Raw genomic sequence first — 15,783 nt, forward strand, 5'->3', positions numbered from 1 at the left:
CAGGAGAGAAGGAATGGGCAACGTTTTGGGTCGAGACCCTTGGGTACAAATCGAAGGTATTTATTCACAGAATGCTGGAGTAACTCAGCAGGTCAGGCAACATCTCAGCAAGTCAGGCAGCATCTCAGGAGAGAAGGGGTGGGTCGAGACCCTTGGGTACAAATCGAAGGCATTTATTCACAGAATGCTGGAGTAAGGAGTAACTCAGCAGGTCAGGCAGCAATTCAGGAGAGAAGGGATGGGTGAAGTTTTGGGTCGAGATCCTTGGGTACAAATCGAAGGTATTTATTCACAGAATGCTGGAGTAACTCAGCAGGTCATGCAGCATCTCAGCAGGTCAGGCAGCATCTCAGAGAAGGGATGGGTGACGTTTCGAGACCCGAAACGTCACCCATCCCTTCTCTCCTGAGATGCTGCCTGACCTGCTGAGTTACTCCAGCATTCTGTGAATGAATACCTTCGATTTGTACCAGATATTTTCCTACATTCACGTTACATCCAATCACTCTATCTCCAACGATGATGCATTGTGTTGGAGGGTTTGGAGTGATTGAGTTCAGAGCGGTCGGCAGCAAGCCATTGGCTGATCTGACCAGCAATCTGTGTGTGTGTGTGTGTGTGTCAAGTGGGCAGGCTGAGCCGGGCTGGGCTGTGAGTCTTGTTGTAAGTGAGTGCTTCCAAAGGACGCAGCGCCTCCCCTAGCCAAGCCAAGCCTCGCCAAGCCAAGCCAAGCCTCGCCAAGCCGGGATGGGCCAGGCGCTGCCCACTCTCGGCGCAGTTTCCAAACTCACAAACAAACGGACAAACTTGGAGAAGTTAATCTGTCAATTCCGGGTGATTTTGGTGGGCGAGTCTGGAGTGGGCAAGACTTCACTCGTGCACCGCCTGACAGAGGGAACCTTTAACCAGGCTGTGCAGAAAACCATTGGCGTGGATTACTACATCCACATGCTGGGCACGACGGCGATATCCCGGGTCAAGCTCCAGGTCTGGGACACGGCGGGGGATAAAGAACACAGGTTTGTTTTCCTTCCACCCCACCCCATCCCACCCACTCCCACCCCATCCCACCCACCCACTCCCACTCCCACCCCACCCACTCCTCTCCAGAGATGCTGCCCGTCCCGCTGAGTTACACCAAGTTTTTGTGTCTCTTTGGTTTAAACCAACATCTGCAGTTCCTTCCTACAGCTGTGGTTTTGTTGGTTTGATTGAAGTAAGTAGAAATTGTCTCAAATGTTTTGAGGGGGATGGGGAGGGGGGGGAGGGGGGGGGGGGGGGGACACAAAGTGCTGGAGTAACTCAGCGGGTCAGGCAGCATCTGTGGAGAACATGGGGTTTGGTGATGTTTCACAGTTAATCGGTTTGGTTCATTGTCACCTGTACCGAGGTACAATGAAAAGCTTTTGTTGCGTGCTGACCAGTCAGCAGAAAGACACTACATGATTACAATTGAGCCATTTACAGTGTACAGATAAATGACAAAGGGAATTTATTCACAAAATGCTGGAGTAACTCAGCAGGCCAGGCAGCATCTCAGGAGGGAAGGAATGGGTGACGTTTTGGGTCGAGACCCTTCTTCAGTCTGAATAAGGGTCTCGACCCGAAACGTCACCCATCCCTTCTCTCCTGAGATGCTGCCTGACCGGCTGAGTTACTCCAGCATTTTGTGAATAAATACCTTCGATTTTGTACCAGCATCTGCAGTTATTTTCTTGCATGACAAAGGGAATAACGTTTAGTGTGAGGTAAAGCCAGCAAAGTCTGATCAAGGATAGTCCGAGGGTCACCAATGAGGTGCAAAGTAGTTCAGCACTGCTCTCTGGTTGCGGTAGGATGGTTCAGTTGCCTGATAACAGCCGGGAAGAAACTGTCCCTGAATCTGGAGGTTTGGAAGGAGGGGGGGAGGGAGGGAGGGAGGGAGGGAGGGGTCTGGGTTGGACGTTGTGTCAGTGCTGGTGACTGGGTGGGTGGGAGTATGAGGAGGGAGAGGGGTTCCAGACACAGTGAAGGAAAGGGGCCAAGCTATACTGTATGCAGGTAAGAAGATGTAAGGGTGGGTGGAGATTAAAGAGGGGCAGGGAGGCATTGAATGATAGGAAATTCCAATATGGGGAAGATTGTGTGGGTGTGTGTCTATCTGTCATTAGTGTGTGTGTGTGTCAGTCATTAAAGTGTGTGTCAGTTTACTTTATTGTCCCGTGCACCGAGGTACAGTGAAAAGCTTTTTGTTGCGTGCTATCCAGTCAATGGAAAGACAATACATGATTAAAATAGAGCCGTGTACAGTGGGCGGCACGGTGGCGCAGCGGTAGAGTTGCTGCCTTACAGCGAGTGCAGCGCCGGAGACTCGGGTTCGATCCCGACTACGGGCGCCGTCTGTACGGAGTTTGTACGTTCTCCCTGTGACCTGCGTGGGTTTTCACCAAGATCTTCGGTTTCCTCCCACACTCCAAAGACGTACAGGTTTGTAGGTTAATTGGCTGGGCAAATGTAAAAATTGTCCCTAGTGGGTGTAGGATAGTGTTAGTGTGCGGGGATCGCTGGGCGGCACGGACCCAGTGGGCCGAAGGGTATCTTCTGCGCTGTATCTCTAAAATCTAAAAAAAAAATGTGCAGAATCATGATAAAGGGAATATTGTAAATAATAATTAGTGCAAGATAAAGCCAATACCCATCAAGGATAGCCTGAGGGTTTCCAATGAAGGGGATATTAGTTCAGGACCACTCTCAAGTTGTTGGTCGGATGGTTAGGTGTGCACGTGTGCTGGTGATCCATGGAGCAGTGTGTGTTCTGCAGTTGTCTTGGACCCCTTTACAATTGAACCAAGAACTCCCTTATCTCTTGAGGGAGTGCAGCATAGGTTTACTAGGTTAATTCCCGGAATGGCGGGACTGTCATATGTTGAAAGACTGGAGTGACTAGGCTTGTATACACTGGAATTTAGAAGGATGAGAGGGGATCTTATCGAAACGTATAAGATTATTAAGGGGTTGGATACGTTAGAGGCAGGAAACATGTTCCCAATGTTGGGGGAGTCCAGAACCAGGGGCCACAGTTTAAGAATAAGGGGTAGGCCATTTAGAACAGAGATGAGGAAAAACCTTTTTAGTCAGAGAGTTGTGAATCTGTGGAATTCTCTGCCTCAGAGGGCAGTGGAGGCCAATTCTCTGAATACATTCAAGAGAGAGCTAGATAGAGCTCTTAAGGATAGCGGAGTCAGGGGGTATGGGGAGAAAGCAGGAACGGGGTACTGATTGAGAATGATCAGCCATGATCACATTGAATGGCGGTGCTGGCTCGAAGGGCCGAATGGCCTACTCCTGCACCTATTGTCTATTGTCTATTGTTTTCGCTCTCCCTGGTAAAAGACCTTGAGGTTTGCGTGAGTATCTCTCCACCTGTGGACTTGCCCCAGTGGTGATGGACCTGAATGTTGTTCCACTGATCATCTCGCCAGGAGTGAGGGTGGCCCGAATCATTTGTGTAATCAGTCACGCTCACAAGTTATAGGAGTAGAAATAGGCCATTCGGCCCATCGGGTCCACTCCGCCTTTCAATCACTGCTGATCGCTGCCTCCTGATCCCATTTTCCTGCCTTCTCCCGATAACCTTTGACACCCGTTCTAATGAAGAACTTGTCTATCAGTGCCTTAAAAATATCGAAGATAGACACAAAAAGCTGGAGTAACTCAGCGCGACAGGCAGCATCTCTGGAGAGAAGGAACGGGTGACGTATTGACCTGAAACATCACCCATTCCTTCTCTCCAGAGATGCTGCCTGTCCCGCTGAGTTACTGCAGCTTTTTGTGTCTATCTTCGGTTTAAACCAGCATCGGCAATTCCCTCCTACGCCTTAAAAATATCCACTGACTTGGCCTCCACAGCCCTGTGTGGCAATGAGTTTCACAGATTAACTACTCTCTGACTCAAGATGTTCCTCCTCCTCCTTTGTAAAAGAGCGCCCGTTAATTCTGAGGCTGTGACCTCTGGTCCTAGACTCTCCCACCAGTGGAAACATCCTCTCCACATCCACTCTACCTGTGCCTATTCAGATCTATAAAGTCTAAGCAAGGTTCCCGACCAGAAATGGCATCTGTCATAGAGTCATACAGTGTGGAAACAGGCCCTTCGGCCCAACTTGCCTGTGCCGACCAACATGTCCCATCTACACTCTTGCCTGTTGTCTATTCTCTCCACAGATGTTTTCTGAGTCGCTGAGTTCCTCCAGTACTTTGCATTTTGTGCAAGGTTCCAGCATCTGCAGTTTCTTGTGTCTCCATCATGTTATGGTGGTTCTTTCTCAGACCTGAGGCGAAATTAGGAATGTTATTAATAAACTTAATATCACAAATCTAAACTCCCGGGGGGGGGGGGGGGGGGGGGGGGGGGGGGGGGGGGGGGGGAGGGGGAGGGGTGGGGATTGGAAAAGCAAATGATGTGTCTCTTTGACTTCTGTTTTGTGGAGATAGTGCTGGTTTCTAAATGAAAATGGTTGTAGGAAATTATCTACAGAAATAATACATCACTGGATCTAAACAAAGGAGATCTGACCAATCTGCAGATAAGTCGGGAAGGAACTCAGCAATCTCATGGTTCAGGATAAATTCTTGACATTCTTACAGTGTCATTATGTTTTGTTATCCTTTCTCTCTGGCAGGCCTGAAGTGTAGAGCAAATGTGTGCTTTTTACTGCTTTACTTTTTGCTTTTTAAAAATATTTTATTTAAGAATAGGTTTATATCAATTGCATAAAATTAAATGTACAGAGCATTTTAAACCCAAACTGATTATGTTTTTTTTTCACAAAGTGCTGGAGTAACTCAGCAGGTCAGGCAGCATCTCAGGAGAGAAGGAATGGGTGACGTTTCGGATCGAGACCCTTCTTCTTAACTCTCTGCATCTCTTCTTTTCCCACACTTTTTTAAAAGCCTTTCTCTCTGCCTCTTGCAAGATTTTGCAACCTATCCACATTTTTTAAATTGTTAAAAAAAAATTGGTAACACTCCTTCGTGTTCCCCTTGGTTAAAAGCACCGTGTAAACATGCTGTTGTTTTTGCTGTTGGGTTAGGCTGACTGATTTTCAGTGATACATTTGATAAAGTCCCTTTTGGTGGGCTGATCCAGATGATTAACCTGCAAGGAATCCACAGTGACCCGGTCTTTGCGTTCAGAACTAGTTTACTTAGAAGATCAAGGGTTGTGATTGAAAGGTGTTTTTCCAGCTGGAAATCTGTGACCAGTGGAGTTCTGCAGGGATCTGTGCGTCCTGGGACCTCTGTTTGTGTGATGTTTATAAATGACCCGGACATAAATGTAGATGGAGTGGTGAGTTAGTTTGCCGACAACCTCAAACTTGGTCGGCGCTAGGCGGAAGAGGGGCTCTGCCCGAGCCGGCTGCCTGCCCCTTTTCTGGGGTTACATCTGCGCCCGGGTGGTGTTAGAGAGGGACTACGCACTGTCCATGGGCACCCTGGGGGATTTCCGGGACCGCTGGGCACCCTGGACAAGGAGTGCAACATAGTTGTATAATAAGAAAATAACTGTAGATGCTGGTACAAATCGAAGGTATTTATTCACAAAATGCTGGAGTAACTCAGCAGGTCAGGCAGCATCTCAGGAGAGAAGGAATGGGTGATGTTTCGGGTCAAGCCCCTTCTTCAGACTGAAGAAGGGTCTCGACCCGAAACGTCACCCATTCCTTCTCTCCTGAGATGCTGCCTGACCTGCTGAGTTACTCCAGCATTTTGTGAATAAATAGTTGTATGATAGTTCCTTTAGTTTATTTGTTTGTATTGTATTATGGTGATGGGTTCTGTTCTGTTTTGTTTTATTGTATTGTAAATATTATTTTTTAATAATTGAAGATTTTTTTTGAATTAAACAAAACATCAAGCTTGGTGGAGCTGTGAGGACGACTGTCAACATATTCAGCGGGATCAAGGTCACATACAGAATTGGCAAATGGAGTTTTAATTCGAGCAATTGTGAGGTGTTGCACTTTGGGAAGTTGAATGTACGGGGAAAATGAACAGTTAAGGGCAAGAATCTTATCAGTATTTATTTAAAAATTGCATTATTAATAATAAAATTCATGCAGTTCGTGAATGTCCTTCAGTGATGGAAATTTGACATCCGTTAGTTTAGACTTTACTTTAGAGATACAGCGTGGAAACAGGCCCACTGAGTCTGCACCGACCAGTGATCACCCTGTCCTCAAGCACTATCCTGCACACTGGGAACAATTTACAATTTGCAGAAGCCAATTAACCCACAAACCTGTGTGTCTTCAAAGTGTGGGAGCACCCGGAGAAAACCCTACAGGATCACGGGGAGAACGTACAAACTCCGCACAGGCAGCACCTGTCTGAATAAGGGTCTCGACCCGAAACGTCACCCATTCCTTCTCTCCAGAGAGGCTGCCTATCCCGCTGAGTTACTCCAGCTTTTATGTTTATCTTTGGCGTAAACCAGCATTTGCAGTTCCTTCCTACACATTGCACCTGAGGTTATGAAGGAACCTGGGTCTCTGGCGCTGTGAGGCAATAATTCTACAACTGCGCCACCTTGGATTGCTTCCATGTAATTAAGAAAATAATGGAAGATGTCGTACCGTGAGATCACCTTAGAAACATAGAAAATAGGTGCAGGAGGAGGCCATTTGGCCCTTTGAAAAAGCACCGCCATTCATTGTGATCATGGCTGATCATCCACAATCAGTAACCCGTGCCTGCCTTCTCCCCATATCCCTTGATTCCACTAGCCCCTAGAGCTCTATCTAACTTTAAATTCATCCAGTGAATTGGCCTCCACTGCCTTCTGTGGCAGAGAATTCCACAAATTCACAACTCTCTGAGTGAAAACGTTTCTTCCCATCTCAGTTATAAATGGCCTCCCCTTTATTCTTAGACTGTGTGGCCCCTGGTTCTGGTCTCCCCAAACATTGAGAACATTTTTCCTGCATCTAGCTTGTCCAGTCCTTTCATAATTTTATACGTCTCTGTAAGATCCCCACTCATCTTTCTAAACTCCAGTGAATACAAGCCCAGTCTTTCCAATCTTTCCTCATATGACAGTCCTGCCATCCCGGGGGTTAACCTTGTGAACCTTCGCAGCACTGTCTCAATAGCAAGATGAGGAAAAACTTTTTCAGTCAGAGAGTTGTGAATCTGTGGAATTCTCTGCTTCAGAAGGCAGTGGAGGCCAATTCTCTGAATGCATTCAAGAGAGAGCTAGATAGAGCTCTTAAGGATAGCGGCGTCAGGGGGTATGGGGGAAAAGGCAGGAACGGGGTACTGATTGAGAATGATCAGCCATGATCACATTGAATGGTGGTGCTGGCTCAAAGGGCCGAATGGCCTACTCCTGCACCTATTGTCTATTGTCTATTGATGTCCTTCCTCAAATTAGGAATCTTTCAGGAAATATTATTGAGAAGGTATCTATTGTGTAGTCTCTACAAACCTGTTGAGCTGTTGCAAGTAAGAATGTCATTGTTCTGTCTTGGTACATATGACAACTCCCTTGACTCTTTGAGGTAGCTGGAAAATGTGCACCATTGACAAGTGAGATAGTCCTTTAGTTGTACTAAAATAGATGGGGTGAATGCACAGAGTCTCTTGCCCAGAGTAGGCGAATCAAGAACCAGAGGACATAGGCTTAAGGTGACGGGTGAAGGATTTTATTGGAACATGAGGGGCAACCTTCTCACACAAAGGGTGGTGGGTGCATGGAACGAGCTGCTGGAGGAGGTAGTTGAGGCAGGGACTATCACAACACAAAGAAACTTTTAACAGGTACATGGATAGGACAGGTCGAGAGGGATACGGGCCATACACAGGCAAGTGGGACTAGTGCAGATGGGGGCATGGTGATCGGCATGGGCAAGTTGGGCTGAAGGGCCTGTTTCCATGCTGTGTGATTCTGAGTCTAACATTAGTTTATCAGGCTGTCAGAAGAACTAAGAGGCTGTCCCTGAATCTGGAGGTGTGCGTTTTCACACTTCTATACCTTCTCCCCTCTCCGAAATGGGCAAAATGTATAGAAGTGTGAAAACGCACACCTCCAGATTCAGGGGCAGTTTCTTCCCAGCTGTTGTCAGGCAACTGAATCATCCTACCACAACCAGAGAGCAGTGCTGAACTACTACCTCACAGTGACCCTCGGACTATCTTTGATCGGACTTTGCTGGCTTTACCTTGCACTAAACATTATTCCTTTATCATGTATCTGTACACTGTAAATGGCTTGATTGTAATCATGTATTGTCTTTCCGCTGACTGGTTAGCACGCAACAAAAGCTTTTCACGGTACCACAGTACACGTGACAATAAACAAAACTAAATTCATTGACTCTTGCTCATGTGATTAGACCATTTGATTTGATCGGGGTTTTTTTGTCTTTTTTTTAACAGGACAATGACGCAATCTCATCTCCAGATCATGCTTGGTGGTCTGCTTGTGTTTGACATAACCAGCCGTACTTCTCTAGACTATATCAGAAGCTGGCTGGATGAAAGTGGTGACATGATGGACCAGGGTCAGTGTGTCTTCCTTCTCGTTGGCCACAAGAGCGACTTGTCAGCTGAAAGGACAATCCCAAAAGAGGAAGCTGAGCAAGTGGCCGCGGATCTGGGCATGAGATACATCGAGGCGTCTGCCAAAGACGACACAAATGTACAAGGAGCCTTTCACACACTGGCGTCTTCAATCGCTGAGTTGGTGAAATCTGCAGGAATTAGTGAAACACAACGCCTGGTCCTCCTCAACCGATGACATTCAGCTTTGTGGGTCAGGAGTCATCCCTGGAGAGAAGGGAGACACAAAATGCTGGAGTAACTCAGCGGGTCAGGCAGCATCTCAAGAGAGAAGGAATGGGTGACGTTTCGGGTCGACACTTTTCTTTAGACTGATGAATGGGTGACGTTTCAGGTCTGACGTTTCGGGTCGAGACCCTTCTTCAGACTGATGAAGGGGTGACGTTTCGGGTCGAGACCCTTCTTCAGACTGATGAAGGGGTGATGTTTCGGGTCGAGGCCCTTCTTCAGACTGATGAAGGGGTGACGTTTCAGGTCTGATGTTTCGGGTCGAGACCCTTCTTCAGACTGATGAAGGGGTGACGTTTCGGGTCGAGACCCTTCCTCAGACTGAGAGCCGGGGAGAGGGAGACTAGAGATATGGAAGGGCATGGTGTGCAGAGGACAGATCAAAGCAGATAACGATCACAGAAGTGTAGAATGGATCATTGCTGACTGGGGGAAAGGTGACAATGAGGCACACGAACACTACAATGAATCAAGAGGACAGTGAAACTAGTTGGAGAACTAGGATGGGGAAGGACAGAGAGGAAAAGCAAGGGTTACTTGTATTTATAGAAATCACTATTCATGCCGCTGGGTTGTTAGCTGGCCTCGGGCCTCTCTCCCACCCTAGTTCTCCATCTAGTTTCACTGTCCTCGATTCATTTCACTGATTGTGTGCCTCATTGGCATCTTCCCCTCAGCCAACAACGAACCATTCTACATTTCCTTGATCATCGTCTGCTTTGATCTGTCATTTTCTCACCTTGCATGTTCCTTGCATATCTCATTGTTCCCCTCTCCCCTGACTCTCAGTCTGAAGAAGGGTCTCTATTCAAAATGGCACCCATTCCTTCTCTCTAGGATGCTGCCTGTCCCGCTGAGTTACTCGAGCATTTTGTGTCTATCTTTGGTGTAACCTGGCATTTGTAGTTTTTGTGTTGGAAAAAAAACTGGAGATGCTGGTTGAAATCGAAGGTGGACACAAAATGCTGGAGTAACTCAGCGGGTCAGGCAGCATCTCGGGAGAGATGGTATGGATGACATTTCGGGTCAATGCTGGTCGAATGCATTATTTGACTGACAATGTTAAACAGGGTGGAGGTTCATAAACCCGGTCTACCCCAGTTGTTTCTCAACCGGCAGCTGGGGTGACCTTGACAGAGACTGAGACGGACCATTAAATGACTATAAATTAACCAAGGTGACTACCTATTCTATTTATAGATGTAAAGTCTATAGGTGTTAAGTCTGAAGAAGGCTCTCGACCAGAAACATCACCCATTCCTTCTCTCCAGAGATGCTGCCTGTCCCCGCTGAGTTACTCCAGCATTTTGTGTCTATCCACTGTTTATAGGTGTATTTTTTCCCCACTATATTCAGATGGATTTGGTGACCGGGATTTCTTCATATTACTGATAAATGAAAATCAAAAGATTACAGATGCTGGAAATCAGAAATATAAATGGAAAATGGTGGAAAAACTCGAGTATGGCAGCTATTGTGTAACGAGAAACAGTTGAAGTTTCAACCTGAAACATTAACTGATTTTTATTTCCATTGATGCTGTTTGATCAGAGGTTTCCTATCATTTTAGTTTTCATTTTAGATATTATTTTAATATCTTCCAAGTGTTTAAGTTCACAAAGACACTGGTAGAGTGGTTGCTATTAAATGTTAAAACACTCCAGATTCTGCACTGGAAAATCCTATTTTAAGATCAAAATTCCAAATGTATACAGTGTAATTATTTTAGATGCAAAGAAAATCATCAAAACTTGTTTCATTAACTTTTAAATGTTTGTAAACTGTATTGTGATATTTAAGTGGAACAGAAACCCTTATATTTGCTATTTTATGCAGGTTAATTCACTTTATTAATTTAAACAATTATTTGTACATTGTGAATTACTAGTTTGAAAATAAAATTGATCTAAACAGACCTCAGCAAGTCAATTTTCTGTTGAGATGATCACAATGAATGGTGGTGCTGGCTCGAAGGGCCAAGTTGCCTCCTCCTGCACCTATGTCTAACGGAATCAAGGGATATGGGGAGAAAGCAGGAACGGGGTTCTGATTTTGGATGATCAGCCATGATCATATTGAATGGCGGTGCTGGCTCAAAGGGCTGAATGGCCTACTCCTGCACCTATTTTTAGTCTCTTCCCAGCTGTTATCAGCTAACTGAACCATCTTACCAACAACTAGAGAGGTCCTGAGCTACCATCTACCTCATTGGAGACCCTGAGACTATCTTTAATCGGACCTTTCTTGACTTTATCTTGCTCTAAACATTATTCCCTTTATCCTGCGTCTGTACACTGTGGATGGTTTGATTGTAATAATGTATGGTCTTTCCGCTGACTGGATAGCATGAAACAAAAAAGCGTTTCACTATACCTAGGAACACATAACAATAAACTAACCTAAAGATGTTTAAGACTATGGAAAACAGAAGAGATGTCATATCCTACAAGCAATATTGGAGAGCTTTACACAATTAGCCTGGTTGCACGACTGATTTTAACAGTCTGGGTGATAAATATATGTACTACTTGCGCTCAAGTTGAGTAATATTTTATTGGCAAAAATGGTCAACATTACCTCTATACAAAGATATGAAAACCAACTACTTAACACTCCACCAAGTCCCAATAGATCACACTACCATTAATCAACAAAGAAACGGCACAGTTTCACACACACGCACACACACCATTCACTTTGTACAAGTCCTTAAAGTTTGTATTCGCCAAGGAGAATCAAGCACCAAACATGTTGCTACAGTGTGTTGGTACAAGTACAAAGTTATGTCATGAGTTCATTTTCACACCATCAGCCATTACAGGTTCCTCTACAGAACTTGAGGTTCAGCCTGAGAATGTGACACGATGTTCAGAACTTTGTTGCAGACATGATCTCTTCATCAAAGCTTTATTTTTTGGTTGTTTTGCGTATTAGTGCCATTCTCTGCAAGAAAAAAAAGTGTGAGGTCATGTAAAGATATGAATTAATTTGCATTTCTCACAGGAAACCACTAGAATTTAAAATATGCCACCCAGAAGTCCAATCTACCGTTCAAAATTGGACACAATTAGAGGAAGGCATTAACAATAAAGACACTCTCAAAAAAAGAGTATTGTGCTGCATTTCCTGTCGATTGAAAGTTTATATAAAAATACTCTCTGAATAAGTCATCCACGGACTAGGTAATGAGAAGGAAGAGTCAGCAAGAACTGCTGCCAATTTTTTGTCTCTTGGCAAATTTAATTGGTGATAGACAATAGGTGCAGGAGGAGGCCATTCGGCCCTTCGAGCCAGCTCCGCCATTCAATGTGATCATGGCTGATCATTCTCAATCAGTATCCCGTTCCTGCCTTCTGACTCATACCCCCTGACTCCGCTATCCTTAAGAGCTCTATGTTTAGAGGTTTATGGAACAAGCTGCTCGAGGAAGTGTGGGGGGGGTGGGGGGGAGGGTTTACAATTAAAAGACATTTGGACAGATACATGCATAAACAAAAATGTTGAATAAAATGAGCCAAATGCATGCAAATCAGACTATCTCAGTAAGACACCTTGGTCAGCATGGGGAAGATAGGCCAAAGGGACTGTTTCCATGCTAATTAACTTAAGGACACTAAATGCACTCACATCCATCCTTCCAATCCAAGTACAGAATAAATTATTCTACCAAAGGAACATAATTCAGTCACACCTTAATATTAAATAAGTAGCAATAAAAAACGAGGAAGCACAGTAACACCAGTTGGTCTCTTAAAAACAAAATATCTATGGAGTTGCCGAAACAAGGAACTGCAGAAGCTGGTTTACACAAAATGATGGAGTAACTTAGCAGGTCAAGCAGCATGTCCGAATTCGGATGATCAGCCATGATCATATTGAATTCAGATGATCAGCCATGATCATATTGAATGGCTAATATGATCATGGCTGATCATCTGAATTCAATTGGCTCGAAGGGCCAAACGTCCTACTCCTGCACCTATTTTCTATGTTTTAATGAGTCTCGTCATTTTGTCCGGATTAAAGGAGGTGCTGGGCCTGTGATAGAAATATTTTAAAAACTATTAAAATGTTTGTGTATTAGCATTTGAACTTCCTAATGAGCACTCGTGTCATGCCTGCTCAATGCTAATGGGGAAGGAAGCGCTTTCGCTGGAGAGGCTACGTGGCCTGACAACTGCTCACCGCCCTCTCAGTGGGCAGGCAATGCCGGCCTTCCCAGACAACAACAAAAAATCAATAGAAATTATTCATCAGTGGAATGTCAATCACGGCACTACTCCATTGATGGACACAAAGCACTGGAGGAACTCAGCAGGTCAGGCACCATCTCCAGAGAACATGGATAAGTGATGTTTTGAGTCAGGATACTCTGAAGAAGGGTCCCGACCTGAAACGTCACCTATCCATGTTCTCTGGAGATGGTGCCTGACCTGCTGAGTTCCTCCAGTGCTTTGTGTCCATCAATGGAGTAGTGCCGTGATTGACATTCCACTGATGAATAATTTCTATTGATTTTTTGTTGTTGTCTGGGAAGGCCGGCATTGCCTGCCCACTGAGAGGGCGGTGAGCAGTTGTCAGGCCACGTAGCCTCTCCAGCGAAAGCGCTTCCTTCCCCATTAGCATTGAGCAGGCATGACACGAGTGCTCATTAGGAAGTTCAAATGCTAATACACAAACATTTTAATAGTTTTTAAAATATTTCTATCACAGGCCCAGCACCTCCTTTAATCCGGACAAAATGACGAGACTCATTAAAACATAGAAAATAGGTGCAGGAGTAGGACGTTTGGCCCTTCGAGCCAATTGAATTCGGATGATCAGCCATGATCATATTAGCCATTCAATATGATCATGGCTGATCATCCGAATTCAATATGATCATGGCTGATCATCCGAATTCAATATGATCATGGCTGATCATCCGAAATTCACAGGATTTCAAGAGTTAGATATAGTTCTTAGGGCTAACGGAATCAAGGGATATGGGGAGAAAGCAGGAACGGGGGTACCCGATCCTGCTTTCTCCCCATATCCCTTGATTCCGTTAGCCCTAAGAACTATATCTAACTCTCTTTTGAAATCCAGAAATCCAGTGAATTGGCCTCCACAGCTTTCTGGCACTTGACCCCCCCCCCCCCCCACTCTCAGAAGTCCCCTTGAAAATGTGGCGCCTAGACCGGGTGAGGCGGACGATTTTGACTTCGTCGGAACTTCTGCTCCGGTGAAATCTGCCCAGTGCAGCCGGGGCTCTGGAACTCCGGCCCGGCAGATCCGTTCCCGTAGCCGACTTCCGCGGTCAACTTTGCGGGCCGGTATCTCGGCCCCTTGATTGCCTCGGCAGGCCGTTCCGGTACCCTTAGACACCTCTCAGAAGCCGTGACCTCTGTCGATCTGGCAAAACGGATAATCCAGAAAGACTCTGAAAATTGGTGGTGGACCTGTATTTTAAAAAAAAATTATCTTCCCACAGTAATAAAATATATATTTAAAGAGACAATATATCTGACCTGTTTATGAGCTTCAGTTGTGCAGGCCTTTTTATAGGGCCTAATTTCATCTGAACCAAATCCTGGTATCCACATATTCCACTGGCGCTCTGCAGCAATGAGAGTCAAACATACATTCAAATACCAATGATAATTACCGGCATGTAAATTGAGCACCTTAAAAAAAATTCTGACTGAAAAGTAAAGTAACTACCATTCATTAATCAATACCACATGAAAAGAGCATTGGGTAACAACCTCTAGAGGTTAGTGCGACAATAACTAAATGGTCACTAAAACGTGCAATTATTTAATCTATAACTGAGATATTGCAGTAATGTTGTATCATCAATTGTAGCATTTAAACATCAATGATTTCAATTTGTTTGCATGACATTAATACAGCAACCCAAATATTTTTAGCTATTTAATATTTCTATTACAGTATTACAGTATAGCAAAGGGGATTACAGACAGGAGCTGGCCCCCCGTGCTGGTGAGGTCAGGAACAGAGAGATAGAGGGTATGAATTTATGGCTGAGGGGCTGGTGCAGAGAGCAGGGATTTAGATTTCTGGACCACTGGGATCTCTTCTGGGCTAGGGATGACTTGTACAAAAGGGACGGGTTACATCTTAACAGCAGGGGGACAAACATTCTGGCAGGCAGGTTTGCTAGTGTGACACCTGTGGCTTTAAACTAAGTAGTGGGGGGGAGGGGTTAACAAATTGTGAATATGAAGATGAGGTAAAAAAAGGGAATACAGGAGATATTGCAAAAGACTCTCGGAAGAATGGGAACAGAAGTTCTAGAGGGGAAAAGAAATTAAGGGCAGGGCCAATTGTGACCGATGTGAGAGGGGAGGTAAATACAGAAGTTAAAGTGTTGTACTTAAATGCGCGTAGTATAAAAAATAAAGTGGATGAGCTTGAGGCTCAGTTAGTCATGGGCAAGTATGATGTTGTAAGGGATCACTGAGACATGGCTACAAGAGGACCAGGGCTGGGAACTGAATATTCAGGGGTACACAACGTATAGAAAAGACAGACAGGTGGGCAGAGGGGGTGGGGTTGCTCTGATGGTAAGGAATGATATTCATTCCCTTGCAAGGGGTGACATAGAATCAGGAGATGTTGAATCAGTATGGATAGAAATGAGAAATTGTAAGGGTAAAAAGACCCTAATGGGAGTTATCTATAGGCCCCCAAACAGTAGCCTCGACATAGGGTGCAAGTTGAATCAGGAGATAAAATTGGCGTGTCAAAAATGTAATGCTACGGTGGTTATGGGAGATTTCAACATGCAGGTAGACTGGGAAAATCAGGTTGGAAATGGACCCCAGGAAAGAGAGTTTGTAGAGTGCCTTCGAGATGGATTCTTAGAACAGCTTGTACTGGAGCCTACCAGGGAGAAGGCAATTCTGGATTTAGTGTTGTGTAATGATCCTGATCTGATAAGGGGACTAGATG

The 15,783-nt window shown here is 45.1% G+C and overlaps 2 protein-coding genes across 3 annotated transcripts in view; one reads left to right on the forward strand and one right to left on the reverse strand.

Moving 5' to 3' along the window:
• The first annotated feature begins 747 nt into the window (after positions 1 to 747).
• Positions 748 to 8,776, forward strand: LOC144606927 (ras-related protein Rab-39A-like). Its single transcript, XM_078423429.1, has 2 exons — positions 748 to 1,019; positions 8,416 to 8,776. Exons 1-2 carry the CDS (start codon positions 748 to 750, stop codon positions 8,774 to 8,776), a joined length of 633 nt encoding a protein of 210 aa, XP_078279555.1.
• Positions 8,777 to 11,360: 2,584 nt separating this feature from the next.
• Positions 11,361 to 15,783, reverse strand: part of taf12 (TAF12 RNA polymerase II, TATA box binding protein (TBP)-associated factor) — a 36,631-nt gene continuing 32,208 nt past the window's right edge. For both annotated transcript variants that reach the window (XM_078423058.1, XM_078423059.1), the window contains 2 exons: positions 14,337 to 14,425; positions 11,361 to 11,769 (listed from right to left, as the gene is read on the reverse strand). In XM_078423058.1, the coding sequence (XP_078279184.1) occupies positions 11,734 to 11,769; positions 14,337 to 14,425 (125 nt within the window). In that variant the 3' untranslated portion in view covers positions 11,361 to 11,733. The remainder of the gene's footprint in view (positions 11,770 to 14,336; positions 14,426 to 15,783) is intronic.

This window comes from Rhinoraja longicauda, chromosome 27 (assembly GCF_053455715.1).
Source record: "Rhinoraja longicauda isolate Sanriku21f chromosome 27, sRhiLon1.1, whole genome shotgun sequence".
NCBI classification, from domain to species: Eukaryota; Metazoa; Chordata; class Chondrichthyes; order Rajiformes; family Arhynchobatidae; genus Rhinoraja; species Rhinoraja longicauda.

Excerpts from the sequence above, each read along its gene's own strand:
- LOC144606927 (XM_078423429.1), top strand. The coding sequence starts at position 748 with ATGGGCCAGGCGCTGCCCACTCTCGGCGCAGTTTCCAAACTCACAAAC. Across the intron at positions 1,020-8,415 it reads GCGGGGGATAAAGAACACAG|GACAATGACGCAATCTCATC; the intron begins GTTTGTTTTCCT and ends TTTTTTTAACAG.